At 39.5% G+C, this 19,099-nt stretch overlaps 1 protein-coding gene across 3 annotated transcripts in view; it reads left to right on the top strand.

The window, feature by feature from the left end:
• The window catches only part of APTX (aprataxin), a 1,163,679-nt gene that overhangs the window by 991,483 nt on the left and 153,097 nt on the right, over nt 1–19,099 (top strand). For 2 of the 3 annotated variants that reach the window (XM_044060972.1, XM_044060973.1), the window contains one exon: nt 10,609–10,712. The exons of the other annotated variant lie outside the window; for it this stretch is intronic. In XM_044060972.1, the coding sequence (XP_043916907.1) occupies nt 10,609–10,712 (104 nt within the window). The remainder of the gene's footprint in view (nt 1–10,608; nt 10,713–19,099) is intronic. 3 annotated transcript variants of the gene reach the window in all.

The following is a 19,099-nucleotide window of genomic DNA, read 5'->3' as shown; positions in this document are numbered from 1 at the left end:
AGATATTTGCCCTTTTGGTGGGGGGGGAGGGGAGAAGTTTGCGCTGAACCTGTCCGCTAGGATGTTGGCAGTGTCTGTGGGTTCGGTGTATTTTTTGTCATTTTGGACTAATTCTGAGCATATCTGGGAATTCCCACCCAGGTTCCTAAACTAAAGAAAGCCTTGTGATTATACTTAGTGTCCTGTGCAATTTTTCTCTCAAAGCTGACCTTAGACGATTTTATGAATGCCCGTAGTTTTGTTTTTTGCTAATACTGAGCATATATATATATATATATAAATATATATATATATATATATATATATATAGATATATATATATATATATATATACATGTATGTGTGTGTGTGTGTATATATATATATATCTATATATCTATATATCTATATATATATATATATATATATATATATATATATATATAATCTATATCATCTATGATCTCCAAAAAGCGTTCAGCATACTGACAACCATAATGCCATAATGACTGCCTGGGAGAGGATTAAGTCTTTAGAAGGGTAGTTGAAGGGTTCAGCCTATAGACATCCAGAGTGTGGGAGGGGTTTCAGGCTTTAGGAGGCTTGCAGTTGCTGTATCCTTAGCAGGACACAACCCGTATGCTACTGCAGCAGTCAGGAAATCGAACATCTACCCTTTTTTGTGCCCTAGGAAGGGAGTTTGTGAGATCCAGAGGCCCTAGTCATTGAGATTGAGAAGAACAATGGGGCTTCCATTTTCTATCATTTCCTCTGGAAAAAATCTTCTGGCTGAATAATTTCTATGTGGAACAGCCTTTGGTAGTGTACCTTCCCTCTGAAACATTTAAATGAGTATTGGGAGAAGAAGGAAGAGGATTTTTGAGTCATCCTACCTATGGAGCCTGTGCACTAGATGTAATTTTGCAGCCTAGAATTACCTAGATATCACTTTGGTTTCTAGAGAGTGAGGTCCCTTCACTTGATCTCTAGTTGGGCCAATTGAGAGGCTCTGTGCCTATCCTATAATCAACACTTGTATGACCTCTGTAGTCCTGCATAGGTCTAGCCATTACATTATCTTTGCACCTTACCTCCTGGTAAGATTACAGCACTGTAAATAGTGGGTAATTTGCTTCACCGTACAGAGGGTTAATTCCCATACTTGAGCCTTTCCAGGTTCCAGGCTTTTTCTAGTGGATTAGGCATTTTAAAAGCTGTCAAATATTCCTGATACTGAATAACCCTAATAATCAAACAGAAATGGACCTCCTAAACTAGAGAGAGACCATATATATGCTCGAGAACAGAAATTTATCTTTTTATGAGACAAGACAGTTGGCTAATTATGCAGAAGAAGCCCAAATTCCTTCCAGAGCATTGGCCAGAATTATCGCTCAACAAAAATCCATCTCCGTTATAGCAGAAGTAAATTACCAAGGGAAAAAACTATACAAGAAATGAGGAAATTATCAAAGTATTTGAACAAATAAATACTCAAACATATGGAGAACAAACCCTACAAGCCTTGGAGGATAGGGATCTTTTTCTTCAAAAACTAAAATTCTCTAAACTAGATTTAGATCAACAAAAAAAACTAACAGAGCCCATTTCTATTAACGAGATAACCACAACAATTAAAACATCTAAAACCACACAAGGCCCCAGGACCGGATGGTCTTACCTCAGAATTTTGTAAATCTTTCAGTCCACTAGTTGCCAAATTATTATACCACGTCCTGAACTATATAATAAATAACAACATACATGATATTCACTTTAACACCTCTAAAACTATCTTTATATTAAAAGACCAAGCTGACCCTAAAACTCCAGATAGCTATAGACCCCTCTCTCTTCTAAATATAGAGACCAAGATCCTGACCTCAATACTCGCAAACAGATTTAAAAATCTGATGGAGAAAATCATTTCTCCAGAACAGTCTGGGTTTACACCACGTAGACAGACCAGTGACAACACGCTAACATTAGAAGCATTAATATCCTTTGCAAATCAGAGAAATACCAACATCTTCACAATGGTAGTAGATGCCCACAAGGCTTTTGATAGGGTCAATCTTGAATTCTTGCTGCAAACATTCCCTCACTTTGACATACCTAAAAAATGTATACAGATCATTCAAATTCTCTATAGTAATCCATATACATCCCTATATATAAACAGAGCTTGGTCAAACAGAATTTCGATAAAAAATGGAACAAGACAAGGCTGCCCGCTATCACCCTTTCTTTTCAACCTTTACCTAGAACCCCTATTTCTATATATTAAACAAAATACATATCATAATCCCCCCTCAATACATAACTTCAAAGTTTATCTCTCAGCATTTGCAGGCGATTTAAACATATACTTTACTACACCAAGTTCAGACATGACCAAAATAATAAACACAATTGAACAATTCTCATACATGTCTAACTACAAATTAAACCTTAATAAAACTAATATATTTCCCTTAAGGCCACCTAGACTCATCTCCTAATACCTCTCTTAAACAAAATAAAAATAAAAGAAGAAACTAAATACCTGGGGATTACTTTATTTCAGAATAACAAGGAATTCTACCAACATAACGTAACTCTTAAATGGCAAAACATAACACAAGATTGTACAAGATGGAATAACCTTAAGCTACCGTTTTTGTCTAAAGTATCAGTAATTAAAATGAACATACTACGTAGATTAATATATCTATTTATGACATCTCAGATAACTATACATAATAAATTATTCAAACAAATTCATACCTTTCTAGCAAAATTTGTATGGGAACCTAAAAAGACCAGAATCTCCTATCAAAAACTAACACTTCCTAAGAACAAAGGGGGTCTGAACTTGCCAGATTTCAAAACCTACTACTCTATTATCAACACTAATAGAATACTGAGAATAGCAGAGTATGACCCCTCGGCAAAGATTGGTTCACCTGCCTGGGTAGCAATATAATATAGGTACATAAAAACACTAGACATCAATCCCAAAGTGCTTCCCTTCTTAAATAAAAAAGATTTACAAGCCTATAACATAATAGAGCCACTAAAACATTTTATAAATATAACACACACACTTTTTCACTCCTTAAACCTTGGACAAGCTATGTTAATACTACAACCCCTCCATAAAAATCCTAACTTAAAAATAAACAAGATGCTAAACCTAGACTCCTTCCCTCGGTTAAAACATAAGAGAATCCAAGATATCTACCCATTCCTCAATAGCACAATTCATGAATTAAGAAGTAATCTAAACTTACCTAAAGTATATATGGTATTAACAGATAAAATTACTAACTTGCTTGATTCTGCTAATATTCATGACTTAAAGCTGCAAAGAATTTGGATATTCCCATATATGTTCTAAAATGAAACATTTATAATATAACTCAGTTGGTGCTGTTTTTCTCATATGTCAGTACCAACCTTTATTGTTGATTAATGACACTGACCTCATTTTTCTACCACCATTTGTGTCAGCCTTCTAGAAAACTTTACTCAGATTTGTTACCACTGCAAACCCGTAAATTCAGTTACGCACCGGACTTGCTATTCCAGATTAGTTTTGAAGCTAGGGACTCCTTGGTGGAAACGCTCTCCAGTACAGAACAGTACATGGTTTGATTCAAGTATGGCCTTGCCATTTTCCATCACCAAATAAGAAGCTGGTCTGAGTGTACCTTGCTAATCTGACTTTTTTGATATTTTTTCATGAATTAATAATGAAGAAATAACACGATTTGTTGCAGATTGCATTGTTAAGATGAGGCACTCTTTCTCTACAAAATTGCGATTAAGTAACCATGTATTTCACTTGGCTGACTTTAACTACATAATTGCTTCAACAACAGTGTGTCATATTTACAGTGGATTAGATCAAGGCAACACAAGACTGAGTACATCATGCCTCGTGTCACAAGGATTGGCCATTGTCTAGACTGTGAGGTCATAGTTGAGGTCTGGAGTGTTTCCAGCTTCCTTGAAGGAGGTTTTAATCACCATAATTTTTATAGCCTAACACTTGATACTGACTGGCTGGATATTTCCTATCTGGTCTCTGGCTTCCTTTTTATTGGTAAGATTAGCAAGAAAGCCAGCGCCATCAGAAAGGTAGAGGAAAGGGGACTGATGCACTATGGGGAGCAGATGGCACTGCAGACGCTTTACTGATCAGTCATCACAAACAATATTGATAATTATTTAAGCAGCTGTGATCATGGCTTTTGAAGTTGCTTAAATAAGTCATTCTGTGTTCGTGTTAGGAACTGTAGCAAGGAGATAGTATAGCTTTTCTTACAGTTCAGTAAAGATATTGAAGTAGGTTTAACAAAGAGCTACTGTGCAAGATACATAATAGCTCTTTGTTTAGTTTAAAGACATTTTTTGTTTTTTTATTATGCATTTTAGCTTGAGTGATAATCAGTGAACTGTAGCATAAACATAATAAAGCTGTTTGCTACAGTTCAGCAAAGGTGTTCTAGAAGTCCACGATGTCCTTTTGTTTTGCATGATGTTTTTTTTTCTTTGGTCCGTAGCTTTGTGTGGACATTTCTTTTTTTTTTAAACTCATTTTAGGGGATGTTTATGTCACCAAATAACCAACCTTGCTACAACTCTGTAAAACCAAGTGCATACTTGGAAGGGTCCCTTTCTTACGTCTCTTTGTCTCTCAGAACTTTTTCAGTCAATCATTCTTAGACTCAATGCAGAGCACTGTAACTGCCCGCATTTCAGTAGCCAGTGACCTACTAATCGCAATGGAATGGTGGTCTTACTTGCTTTCTCTGTGTTTTTGATGTAGGGATCATTGATCCTTATTGTCCATTTAAAATATTATTGGGGCTTTAATGGCACCATTCTTTTTATGTTTGTTCTCTTCCCTCTGTCTTCATTATTATTGGTCCAGCACCCAGTGCCCCACATCCACACTGGGACTAGCAGCCATTCTCCTACCCCTGGGCTACTATAGCAATAACCAACAATGCAAGTGTGGTATATAGAAGATTTACCCATGGTTGATGTGGTTTAATCACAAAGGTGAAGCTCAAGTGATTAAACAAAGCTGACTATGGGTATTCTTCAATATACCACATCCAGGAGTTGGTTATTGCTATTATACAATGACATTATTTAAGAAAAAATTACTTATGTTTCTTAATGTGTTTGTGTAATGGCGCCATGCTGTTCTTCCTCGTTCTTTCCTGATTCTGCCCTTTGATGATGTACTGTGCTTGCGTATAGGACTTGTATTCCCAGGCGTACACAGTACATTACTGCTTTAGCAAGTAAGCAGTAGAGGAACAAAGTCGCTAAATAATGACACAGATTTAAGTTTCAGACTTTGTTTCATAAAAAAAAATAGTTTCCATTTGTGTTGCCCTCTTAAACCAAGTCTGGTAAGTAGCATCATATGTTGTATTGCAGCTCTATTAACCAACAAGTTTCATTCAGACAATCCACAAAGGGCAGGTTCAGGAAACAATGCTATTTTGTTTTTTGTTTTTTTGTGAACAATGGCTATCTGATCAAGTTTGTTTTGAAAACATATTAAGGATAGCTAACAAAATTAGTGAAACAAATTGTAAGAGCTGTACATAAGCCATGCTTTTATTTTCTAGTGATTTTTCAGTTGGTTATAGCAGCATTTGGGAATCTTGCAGGCTTCAATTAAATGTGTATGTACCACATAACAATAGAAAAAAAAGTCTGGCCACTCAATGATACTTTAGTGGCCAGACTTTTACCGTTGATATATTCTTGATTTGCAATGGGCATTCTGGTTGGGCTGACCAATCCGTGTACTCTTTTCTGAATGTTAATGGCCAGTCATTGTATAATTCTGGTGTTATTATGGGCAGTCATGGATCTTAAGGCATCTTGGGGGCTTGAGCATCTCTGCTTCCATCTGGGGATTTTTTTTATTTTTTTTATTTTACACCCTACCCAATTTTCCTGTCCCCAAGCTCATTGTACATACCAGAGGACAATTCCCCACTCGGGAGTGTCACCATCAAGTGCCCTCTCCCACCCATCCATCCTGGCCACTCTGTCAGTCACCCAAGCTGATAATTGAAACGAGGTCAGCTGGGCCGTAGTCAGGGCTTTATATCTCTATGCCACTGGAGCAGCTTTAATGCCACCATGCTTGACTGGCTTGCCTCCTACTCCTTGATCCACTTTCAGTGGGTAGTATCTGGGATTAAATCCTCCAGCTGTCTCTCCGTGATTTGTAGGTTGTCTCAGGGTTCTTTTATGGCTTCCATCTTGTTTATAGGCAATATGTTGCCACTGAATGAGGTCACTGTGGTGAGGGGCATTTACATCAATGATATGTTGATATAAATCTTTACCTCTCTTTTTTTCAGGCTTCTCTGCTTGATTTTAATACCCCTGAGAATTGATTGGGCACATTTTCTGAATGGATGAGGATAATAAACCTTAAATTCAACACATCAAAGATCAGTGTCATACTCATACACATTCATGGCACCATCTTCCTGCTATATATTTATTTGCTTCCCTCCTAACAACTGATTGAGGAAACCAGCATGAACGTGTGCCTTGTTTTGGTAATCAGTATATTTTATTAAATGACAGACTAATGGTGTTGTCAACATATAGTACTTCCAGCTGAAGACTAGAATTTGAGTCAAGCAACCTATTATATCGATGGACTTGACAGTGTTGGCTGATGCCCTACATATTGGATTGCTTGACTACTGAAGGGCTTCTTACCATGGACTTCTGCATAGTGATCTTGTCTGATTTTGTTGCCTGACTTAGTCATAATAGCCCAGGTCTGTGGGATGTGCACTGGTTTTCAATTGCTCCTATGTGTGCCCTTAAGATCCTGATCTTCACCTCCTATGCTGTTCAGAGTCTGGTTCCTGCTCATTGCAAGCAGCTGTTGAGGGCCAACATGTGAGCTACACACCTCAGGACATCAGATCGTGGATGTTGTGGATTGCTGGCTGTTGACACTGAGCACATCGCAGACATCCATTACTATGTTTTTTGCTTACCTTGTCTTGTCCTGGGAAATAGGGTACATTTTCGGATTTGGTTGGGAGGGTGGCCTAATGGTTAAGGTGTTTGCCTTGCATACACAAGGTACAGGGTTTGAGTCTCACAAGGGATAATTGGCTAGGCTTAAAATAGCTCACAAGGGCAATTAGCCTAGTACTAATCTATGAACCTATGAATCTATATAATAATTTTAAGACAAATCAGAGGTGTGTTCCAGTTACCTCCAAAACCTTAAAATACTCGAAAGTGACATTGAAAACTGTACCCTACTTTGGAAGACTATGTTAATGTCAAGGAAAGCAATAACGAACTCATACAAAATGATAGGGGAAATCAAATTCCAGAAAGACCTTCTTTTCTCTAATTACTGGAGAAAATTAAAACCTGATATGGATGACCAGCAAATAGAAAAGGCAATCAACTTAACATTGAAAACTATTCCACTTAAAAAACTCTCTTACACGCAACTCATGATTAATAATAATGCTTATTTCACCCCAGCAATTCTTCACACATTCAGTGCAACTAGTCCCCATACTGTCCACACTGTAAAGACCAGATTGGAGACCTAATACATATATTCTGGAGTTGTAAATGCGTTTTCAAGCTTTGGAATTCCCTTAAGTTACAACTGCAAAAAATGGGGTATCAAGCATCAACACTAACATGGGAATTTACTCTTTTACACATCCTTCCGGCCAACATCTCAGGAAAACAAGCTAACCCACTTATAACGATTTTCTTAATAATGAAGCTATATATAGCTCTCAAATGGTTAGATCCTGTAAATATCTCTTGGGAGGAATTCAAGAAATCTGCTATTAAACATCTACTAGCGCATAAAATAGTATTGGACAAAGGAAACAAAAATATGAAAGCCTGAGCAGTCTGGGAACAGTCCTATAACATCTTATTAGCATAAAGCACCAGGTACACCATATCTTATGAACTGGAAGTATTCCCATGAGTACACAGCTTAACTATGGATGAAGTATCATTTTTGTATGTGCTGTTTTTAGACTAATGACATTAATTGGGAAAGCATCTTTGTATATATTGTAATTAGGTATGTTGTATGACCTATATGTTTCTACTTTATCCACAATGTATAACATGCAAATATGGTCATTTTGTAAATATGAAATGGTTATGGTTTTTGCAAATGTAAAATAAAAATTATTGGAAAAAAATATTCCTGATACTGGTGACAGTAAAGAGCTAGTTAAGACCCTTATCACAGCCTCTGTGTTAGGGTTTCATATGGCCTGCTGCAGTTTTGACTGAATCAGTGGTTTTTGAATGTTGGGCTGTGATATGCACCTGAGCAGGATGGCTTGGCTCAGATTCTTCTCCTTTAGGTTTGAGCTTAGGCAGTCAACCTGAAGAACCCCTTGTGGGGGAATTCCATTTTGCACAAGTCACTCAATGTTTTGCTGAAGGATCTGTAGAGGAGGAAACAGGCCCTTACTCCTGTGGAGAGCTCTGTGTCCTTCTTGATCTCTGCATCGTCTGCTAGGCCAGCACCCAAAGAAGACCCTTTTTAGGTCCTGGAGGGCTTCCAGGCATCAGGCAGTGTTACAGTTGCCAACTGTGTTGGCCGTATCCCTTAACAGGGCAGCTGCACCATGCCAGCAGTTATTCTTCATGACTGTTTGGAAGCATCTCAATTTGCCCCAGCTTAGAGAGCCATTACAAAGGAGCTGTAGGTTTTAGATATGGTCACAGACAGCCATATCTTTGAGCTTTTAGGACTTCCCACGGGAACTATGCTATCTCAGTGGAGTTCTTGACACAAAGCCAGGCTGCATGCTGATGATAGGTCATAGAGACTTTACTCTTTTGGACTGAGGCATGTGTGTTCTAGTTCCAGAGGGGACTGGGACTGGAGACTTCCTTCTCATTCTGGACTTTAGCGGTGTCAGCAGAATATCTAGTGCTTTCAGTTCAGGATGGTATATTTATTGATTGAGCAGCAGATCCTAGGTGCCCTGATGAGTACATTTTAGATGTGGCAATTGGTCCTTAGAGGCCACTGCAGGGCCTAACACTATTTCAGGCAGTGCTGCAATAGGATATGCTTCTGGAATCATAACTGCAGCTTCCACAGGAAGTCAGACTATTAATGTACATCTAACATATGAGATAATCCCATGGGCTGATTTGATGCAAGAGGGCCAGTGGAAGTCTACTGTACCCTTGGCTTGAGACTTCTTTCTCCTCAGGAAGAGGCTTTGGGACAAGATTTCTTGGTCCTAGATGCAGTCAGCAAGTTAACATTGTGTAGCAGAGAAACATCTCCATAAAGGCAGGCCAGTTGCAAGAATGCATTCATGAGAAGGGTGGTCTCAACACCCAGAGTTATTTCTTCCCCAGGATGTTTACTGCTGCTGTTCTGTTGTGCTACCATCATCATCAGCTGACTGTGGGTGATACGCCAGCATATCGCTTATGAAAGGGAAAGTCACACTAAATGTTTGGCTACCTCATGGGCATACTGGAGAAGGATGCGACCAGTTTTTATTTTTTCATGTTTTTGTTTTTTGCTCCTGCACCTGCTGACCATCAAGCTTCCCCTCATGAGACTTGGACCATTCTTCTCCATATTAGGGATGTGGAGTACAGGGTGGAGTGTCATGAGGAGACCATCATCCAAGCATCCATATGGGTTGTTTTGCCCCTGATTCACACCTGATTGCTTTGTTCCATCGTCTTTGGAATGCACACTTTTGTCCCTTGGAGAGTAAGTCCGGCTTATACCTTGCACTGGAGCCCTACGGTAACCTATCTTTCTTGTTCCTGGGTGAGAAACATATGGCACTTGCCCCCCTCAGAAGCTTCACATCATTTCTACTGTGTGCAGTGGGTGCTGGTAGTGGTGCACTTACCTGCATTACTGTTGAGACTACCAATCCTCCTCTTTCCGCATATGTGTACACCTTCACATGCTCTTATAAGGGCTTCCAACACTGGCTTGAGTATCCGTAGCTCATATCACTTATGATACTGCCATCTGCTTTCTGTTCTTCTGGACCTTGTGCAGTGGAGAGACAGAGAGGCGAGATGGGAGAGCCAGAGTCTATCCCATCACTCACTGGGAAATAAAACTGGAGAGTTTAAAGGGGGCAGATTCACCTGTTGACATGTCTCTGGGATGATGAAGGAAACCAGAGACCTTAGCAAAACTCCACAGGTAAGCAGTGTTGACTTTGTATAGAATGCATATGACATATGAGCTAAACTGGCTAATCAAGAGGCATGCATCAGTAACTTAGCTGTAGGAAATGCAATGTGGTCCATCAGGGAAAAAATAAATCACAAAAATATCCTGAAATAAGCATATGCTGTGTTTGGCTTCATAGTATGCATGCACAATTTTTTTAATTTGACTATAACATATTTGTTATTGATTAATAGGAAGGTTCGTATAGGTATATTTTTTAACCATTGATAAACTTTAAACACCAACATTTCAGAAGTCCTTGTAAAATTTTGAATGCTTTTTAATGAATTTGTATTGGCATTTAATATAACATTTATGGTCACTTTCTTGGAAATTAGTTTAAGTATAACTTCTTTTACTTCTCTTCCAAGCCATATCCATCTTCATGTAATCAGCCAAGACTTTGATTCTCCCTGCCTCAAAAACAAAAAGCATTGGAACTCCTTCAATACTGAATATTTCCTGAATTCTGAAGGTAAAAGTGACATTGTAAAGCTTACTTTACATAGAAGAACTCATAAATAACCTTTAATGGGTTTACTTGTATTTATGTAATGTATTAAGATTACTGGTCCTGCTGTTAAAACTGGGGTCAAGGGCTTGAAAGAATTCTGTTAATAAACATACTTGCAACTAATGCACTTATTTCTGCAACTGAAAACAAAGTGCCATCGTTTTAAGTGACTGTAGACTGACCAAATGAAAATGGCCAAAGGGTCTCCAAAAGTGAACCAAAAGCTGAAATGTTAAGGAAGCCCAGAAGAACCTCGTATAGCAACCACGGACAAACCAAGTCACATTCAGACCACAAAGCATTTACTACTGTTATAAATCACAGAAAACAATTGAGCACATCACACAAAGATCCTAAGCACTTTCGTCTCTTTACTAATATAGACTTCATCAGAACCTTGTGCAAATCCATCAGCATTCAAATATATAATTAAAAATGAATCACATGTTAAAAGTGAACATAACCACAGGACTTTATAAAATTAAATGTAGTACTGTCAGCTATTTAATGTTAGTGTACTTAATACACCTACAATAAAATTAATAAACCTTATAATAACATGGTATCATTAATCTAACTAATTAAACTGGTATATAAAAATATATGTGTACTATCTAAAAGATAAAACTAAAATAACATACCTAAAAAGTATAGATATTTTTATTTTATTTTAATATTTAAATATATGTTAATATTATTTTCAAGAGATGCCAAAACAATCTACATGATATCAAAAATAGTCTTAAATACTAATACCACACTATTACTATTGTGTTAGAAATGTTGTATACACATGTTTATAAAAACTAGTAAAAATAATAGCATTATAAGAAATAGACTCACTTCAATAAGAATCATCACAGTTTGGCCACCTTTGGCTTTAAAATTGAGGTAATAGAAACAATATTATTAACACCTGGGTATATGTTTTTTTTTTCAAACACCTTTATTGAATTATCACTTGTGACATAGGCAAATTTGCATTCATATAAATGTAATCAAACTATACTAAGATAAACATTATACTTCATATATATTGCTATATACAATATAACCTAAGAAATATTGCATAAATTATTCAATTCCTGCCTTTTTTTAAACAAGAAACATCGTTATTAAATCATCACTTACTACATAGGCATTCCGTTTATATAAATGAAAACAAATCATACCAACACAATCCTAGTTGCAAGCATTTTACATTACAAACCATACTCGCGCACTCCCAGTTGCAGACATTAAACATCACTTATCTAACCAATCTTTCTTACTCAAACATTACATAGCTCATTTAAGTCCTGCCGCCTTTTAGATCTTATTCCTCCCATGTATGTATTATTCCCACAGTTCCCATGTTTTCTTATGTAGTTTGCTCCTACTCTTTTCTAAAGATCTCAATTCCAGTTGTTTTATATGTGTTACTATATTCACTGCTTCCAGTATAGTTGGTTTAGCTTTTGATTTCCATTTTCTAGTAATTATTTTTTTGGTAGCCACCATAATTTGACACAACAAGGCCTTACCATGCCTAGGCAATTCCGATTCTGTAGCATAGCTCAGAAAAATCGTCTCCCTTGTCAGACCAATCTGCCCACCCAGCATCTCTGACAGTGCATCCTTAGTCTGCCAACGCATTGCACTCCCAGAAAATGTCCCCAATTACCTCTTTCTTCCTCTTCACACCTCCAATACTTACTGTCTGTCTGAGGAAAAATTATCTGGAGTCTACTTGGGGTATAAAATATCTATATAAACATTTCCAGGCAAAAATCTTAAATCTAGATTTTGTTGCATATTTGGGAGACATACACATATCCTCCCATTGTTTCTTTGTGAATTGCTTATCCAATCTGCCTTCCTAATCTTTTCTAACCTCCTCTGATTGATCGTTGTAGTTATGTAATATTTTATATGCTGTACTAATTATTCCTTTTGTAATGGCAGCTTCTAGTCTAGATTCCTTTAAAAACTCTGCCAGTGCTGGTCTTTTCATTTAGGACCCCCCCCTATTTCTTTCCCTTTGCCTATATTCTGATGTCAGTCCCAGACAGGGAAGGCAATCTCTAACCTGCAGTCCAAATATATACTTGGCGTCTTCCCATTCTGTCATCTTTTCCTCTCTAGTTGTTTGCTGCCAATACATTGGCTCCTTTGCCAGTTTTCTTCACTAATTTCTGACCCCCCAATTGCCTGTTATCTGTGTCCCTAATTGTAGTCATCCCTTTCAGCAGACTCTCCTTTCTCCATTCCTGTGTTGGTTTAGTTCTTAGAATACTTTCTGCTACTTTATGGATGTAATATTTTGCATGACTATTGTTATTCTCCTTAAAGGCCTGCATCCAAAATCCCAGTCTCTCCTGGTTTCTTGAGCTTCCCATGTGTTTCATCATCATTCCTTTCCACTTGAATTATAGTTTTCTGCTTGTGCTATGTATAGGAGTCTTAACTGTGTAGCTCTGAAATACCCCTTCACATTTGGTAATCCCAATCTGCCTTATTCTACTGGAAGAATTGGCTTATCCCACTTGAGACTTTCCCTCCCATATAGTCACTCAGCCCTTTATTAATTGGTACCCACAACTTCTCTGGTTGATAAAAATATGCCTGACCTGTGTATAAGACTAAACATTTTAATGCTTGTATCTTACTATCCATATCCATCTGATGAAGTTATTGTGACGAAAACATATGTGGATTAACTTGACAGCGTTATTGTGCTGTTGCTTGTGCTTTGCAATTTCGTTTGCTATGCTGCTGTGATTTAGCTTGCTGAGCATTGTTTTTGTGCTTGTTCATTAAAGCAGTTGTCCGTTTTGCGGAGCTCCGTGTGTGCCTTACTTCAGGTTTACCTCTTTCCACACATCCTTAGCTGCCACTAGAATCATTTTTAATCTATACTTCTAAATATTTCATTCTATCATATCCCCATAAATATGGGTATTCCCAAGCCAGATCATGTGTGCGTACTTAATTTACCGCTATTGCCTTTGTTTTAGCTTCATTCATTTTCTATCCCAAAAAGATTTAAAACTGTATCAAAATGTTCCACAACACTATAATGTCTTTTTCTGGTTCTGTTGGGTACAAAATAATATCTGCAAATAAAGCCAGCTTTTCTTGACTACCATACCAATTATATCTTTGAGTTTCTGAGTTTCTTATTTTCTTTGCTAATGGTTCTAAATATAATGCAAATAATAAAGGGGAAAGAGGACACCCCAGCTTGATCCCTCTGCTCAAGCAGAAATGACCAGAGAGGACCCCACCCACTTTATTTTTCGCCTCCAAGCCCTCATACATTCTCCTAATCAACCTTATAATTTTTCCAGTCCAGCTGGTGAATCTGGGTATCCTGAGGCAATGTTACAACTGCCTCATGTACACAGATAGCCCTCTCCTCCAACCACAAAACACTAACATATGCGAGAGATGCAATTATACAGCCAAACTGGAGGCTAAGGTCTCTCCACCCAAGACTGGAACAGACAGTCATGAAGAGAAGGTTAACACTTGCACCACACCTCCAGCCTCACATAGACCTATTAAACCAGCACTGGCAAAAAATACACATAAATAAACAAAATCATACTTGGAGGCTCTAAATAAAAACCTACAAAAGCATCAGACAGCTCCAAAGCAGACACCCACAAAACCTGCACCTCCCATCACAAACCAGACAGCACATAAAACACAAAATCAGTGTGCAGCACAATCACAGCCCTTAAGGCTAAATAACGTACCTAATACACTAGTAATAGGTGACTCAGTAATCAGGCACACTGACGTCCCACTCACTAGGCTGGACAAGGAGAAGAAGATTACTGTTAGCTGCCTATCGGGAGCCAGAATCTGCCACATAACACAAGCAGTCAGGTCACTCCAGAACAAGTACAAATATGACTCTGTCATTGTTCATGTTGGTGTGAATGACATGAAATGTACCTCCCTGGACTACATGACCCTGAGTAGCATCCTGCCCTCACCAAGAATGATACCTCAGTATAAAGAAAAAATTATCAATTTCAATAATTGGCTAAGCTTCTGGTGTCATTCAAAGGGGATCCAGTGTCTGTCAGCCTGGGATGACATGCTCGACAAGCCGCGTTGCTTCACAAGAGACGGCTTGCACCTGTCTTCCCTTTGGTTCATAGGTTAGTACTAGGCTAACTGCCCTTGCAAGCCATTGTAAGCCTAGTCAATTATTTCTTATGAGGCTCAAACCCTGCACCTTGTCTTTGTAAGGCAAACACTTTAACCACTAGGCCACCCTTGACTTTCGAATTCTGGCCAAGGCTCTTGCTGCCCCCATAGTGCCTTTTTAAGGCAAGGCTCAAAATTCAAACCCACCACTGTAAACAGCACAAGTAAAAAAAATGAGGGTTATGCTTCTCAACGCCAGGAGTTTAAATCTCAAAATGCATGCGCTCGAAGCACTCCTAAGTATGGAGAACATTGACATCTGTGCAGTAACTGAAACCTGGTTCAAGGCTCCAGAGAGCACTCCAGCACTACTGGGCTACAACTCTTACCACACATTTCGGCCACAGAACACAGACCAAAACACAAAAGGAGAGGGTGTATCCATATTCATCAAGGATACTCGCACCTCCAGGTTAGTGGCGCAGCTTGATACCTCTGAGATCATCCATGTGCAACTAACATCAGGCAAATCTGCAATGCAGATTGTGGCCTGCTATATATCACCCTCCATGACCCAGGACCACCACTCCGCCTTTCTGGCGACACTGGAAGACATGAAGGTCCTACCGAACACCCTGATATTGGGCAATTTCAATTACCCTACCATTAACTGGGAAAACTACTTGAGTACAAACTCCCAGGCTCAGCACTTCCTGGAATTTATCAACTCAAATTCCCTGGATCAGCTGGTAAACACCCCTACCAGTGGCCACAACTTATTGGACCTGGTCATCACCAACATGGGCGACAGGTGTTCCATACCGGAGGTCAACCTGTCACTGGTTAGATCAGACCATAAACTAATCACTCTGGATGTCCACACCCCATCACCACCCCCAACCAAGGAAACCATAGTGAAAAACTTTTCTAAAGCAAACTTCACCTTACTTAAGGCAGAGGTGGTAGGTTTCACAGCCCCCACGCTAAAGGATAACACTGCCCAAGATGCAGAATCCTTTACAATTGCACTCTATAAGCACCTACAAGGATGCATAGATCGTGACATCCCTAGCAAGAAAAAGGCTCACTCCCCTAAGAGAAGAAAATCAGTCTGGTGGACCCCTGCCGTAAACAGGTTATACAACAGAAGGAGGAAACTAGTTCAGGAAAAAAGCAAATCCCAAGAAGGAAAGACATCCCTGATCAGTATCAGTAAGAAACTAAGGTCCCTCATAAAATCATCCAAGGCTAACTTCGAAAGAAAAATAGCCAAGGATTCGAAAGATAACCACAAATCCTTCTTTAGCTATGTCAAGAATCTAAGTGGCAACTCGCAGATATGCTCTGAACTCGTGCAAAATAGCACAAAATATACTGAACCTACTGATACTGCCAACATCCTGGCAGATAGATTCAGTGCAAACTTCACCTCCCTCTCACCTTCAAAAGGGCCCACACCAATACCGGAAAAGTGTAGTGTTCCAGAAATCACAGAAGCACAGGTGAAAACAGCCCTTTCAAAAGCCAAAAACACAGCATCAGTGGGGCCAGATGGTGACCCAGGCTGCGTCTTGCACAAACTACATAACGAACTAACCCCCCACCTAAACACGCTGTTCAACCTCAGCCTCTCCACAGGCTACATGCCCATAGAATGGCGCACAGCAACGGTTATTCCGCTCCACAAAGGAGGGGCCACAACTGACCCTGATAACTATCGCCCCATAAGCCTGACTAGCCTGGTCTGCAAAGCTACAGAGCACATAATCATGGAACTCATTAACAAAGACATTGGAAACCTCCAAACACTTGACCCAACACAGTTCGGCTTTAAGGGCAGATCATGCCTACTAAACCTGGTTGACTTCTTCGAGACAGTCACCAAGGCCATAGACGAGGGAAAGGTGGTTCACACAGCCTACCTCGATCTCGCCAAGGCGTTCGACATCATTCTTCACTCGGGTATTATAGAAAAACTCACCAGCCTGAACATAAACCCCTACGTCACAAGATGGGTTGCCAACTGGCTTACAGACAGAACTCACACGGTAAGAATAGCGGGCTCCAGGTCCAACTCTAAACCAGTCACAAGTGGTGTGTCCCGCAAGGCTCGGTTCTGGGACCCCTACTCTTCGGCATATATTTCTCAGAAGTACAGGCAAACACAGGAGGACTATGGCTAACCAAGTTCGTTGATGACTGCAAACTGGGAGCCATAATTGATTCTCCCGCTGACACGGACATCCTTCAAAAAGGCCTTACTGAGACAGACACTTGGTGTCAAAGTCATGGCCTCAAGCTAAATGCCAAAAAATGCATAGTCATCCCGTTTGGGAAAAACAAAACACCCACAAATTACCACATAGGTGGCAGCCCCCTTAATACAGAAGAGGTAATAAGAGATCTGGGGACCCAGGTAGATAATAATCTCTCCTTTGACAATCATATTGCCAAAGTAGTTAGGAAATCCTTCTATGTGGCCCATCTAATTACTAAGGGGTTCGCATCTAGAAATAGAGGTTATAGTGCCCTTCTACTCGTCACTCATCAGACCCATCATAGAGTACAATGCCCCATTTGGGATGTACCACACAAGACACTTCCAACAGCTGGAAAGACCACAAAAGCACCTCACAAAGAGGATTACTGGCCTCAAATATATTTCCTATGCAGCCCGACTGAAAAAACTCCAGCTGTACTCAATGGCATATCGCTTACTCAGAGGTGATCTCTGCCTGACTTGCAAAGCCATGTCCAACTCAGAATTGATGGACATGCTCCACCTAAAGAAATCCAAGTCACTGCGAGCCACGCACTCTAGTGAGCTAAACCTCGCCACAACAATAAATAGAACATGCTGGAGGGATAGATTTCTGTCACAGAGACTCCCCATACTTTGGAACAAAATTCCTAAGTACATTAGGCAGAGCCCCTCACTAACACTCTTCAAGAGAAGCCTTGACGAGTGGATGGGTAACAGAAAATACACCTCCTGGGATCACTTCATTGGCTCTGCTTAACAGAGGCTCAATTAATTAATCAATGGGGCGGCGAAAGCCAACACACACTGGCTAGGCTTAAAAATGCCTTCGGGCAGATAGCCTAGTACCTACCTATGAAACCTATTCCACTGAATAACCATCCTGAAAACCTTTCTTTATCAAATTCACATGTTCAGTCCTTTCTAAGTGTGTCTCCTGTAACGTAGCTATTTGCACTCTACATTTTAATATGGTTCACTATTCTTTCCTATTCATTCATAGGTTCATAGGATGATACTAGGCTGTTGGCCTGGAGGCCCTTATAAGCCTAGCCAAGAATTTCAACCATGTTCTCGCAAAACCAGCACCTGTTTCCCCTGTCCAGCAGGGACACAGGTGGGATCCCAGGAGTGTATTTTCTGTTTCCCATCCAGTCATCCAGTTTCTTCTTGAACAGGCCTAGAGAGGCACTCTGCTTGACATGAAGAGGGAGTCTATTCCACAGATGGCGGGATAGATTTGTGTCCCAAAGACTCTCCCCAACAAGTTCTATTAATGTTACAGACCAGGTTGAGGCCTTGCCTGTGGGTTGCATGAGTGTAGTTTGGCTTACGGATATGCAACAACTCTATCAAGGCTGGGTCTGAGATGACCTTGTATGCCAGACACAGGTCACCTTGTAACAGTCTGTATGAGACTGAGTAGACAGTTATTTTAGCCTATCTGTATAGGATAGGTGTTTGAGACCCTGGATTTTCCTGGTCAGGAACCTCTGTGGTCTGTCCAGCTGCTGCATGTGCTTGGCAAGGTACATGCTGAAAGGAGCATTGTGCTTGATAATGGGTCTGATAAGGGAGGAGTACAGGGATGTTATGACCTTCTTGTTCCTGGATGAAATACCCATACTTATGAGATGGGCCATGTAGAACGGAGGCAACATTCTGGTTAAAAGTCAGGTTACTATCAGGTTACTATCAACCTGGGTGCCCAAGTTCCTCATGACTGATTGTATTTATCTGTGAGGCTATTTACATTTAAAGACATTAAAGAAACCATCATTGTATGAAAAAGTTGTTATTCCCATCTTTTATGTACTACACCTTTTTTGTTGTGTCTAGTTCCAGCTTTTGTGTTACATGTGTACACTGTTTGGCAAGTTTAACTTGTATACAGTTATTTCTTATCATATACATTTGAGCCTTTGTCACATCTTATAAAAGATTTTGT

The sequence above is a fragment of the Protopterus annectens genome, chromosome 2.part0, assembly GCF_019279795.1.
Source record: "Protopterus annectens isolate FY-2018-M chromosome 2.part0, PAN1.0, whole genome shotgun sequence".
Taxonomy (NCBI): domain Eukaryota; kingdom Metazoa; phylum Chordata; order Ceratodontiformes; family Protopteridae; genus Protopterus; species Protopterus annectens.
Note: the sequence above shows the minus strand (reverse complement) of the source record. Positions and strands in the feature narration are given on the sequence as shown.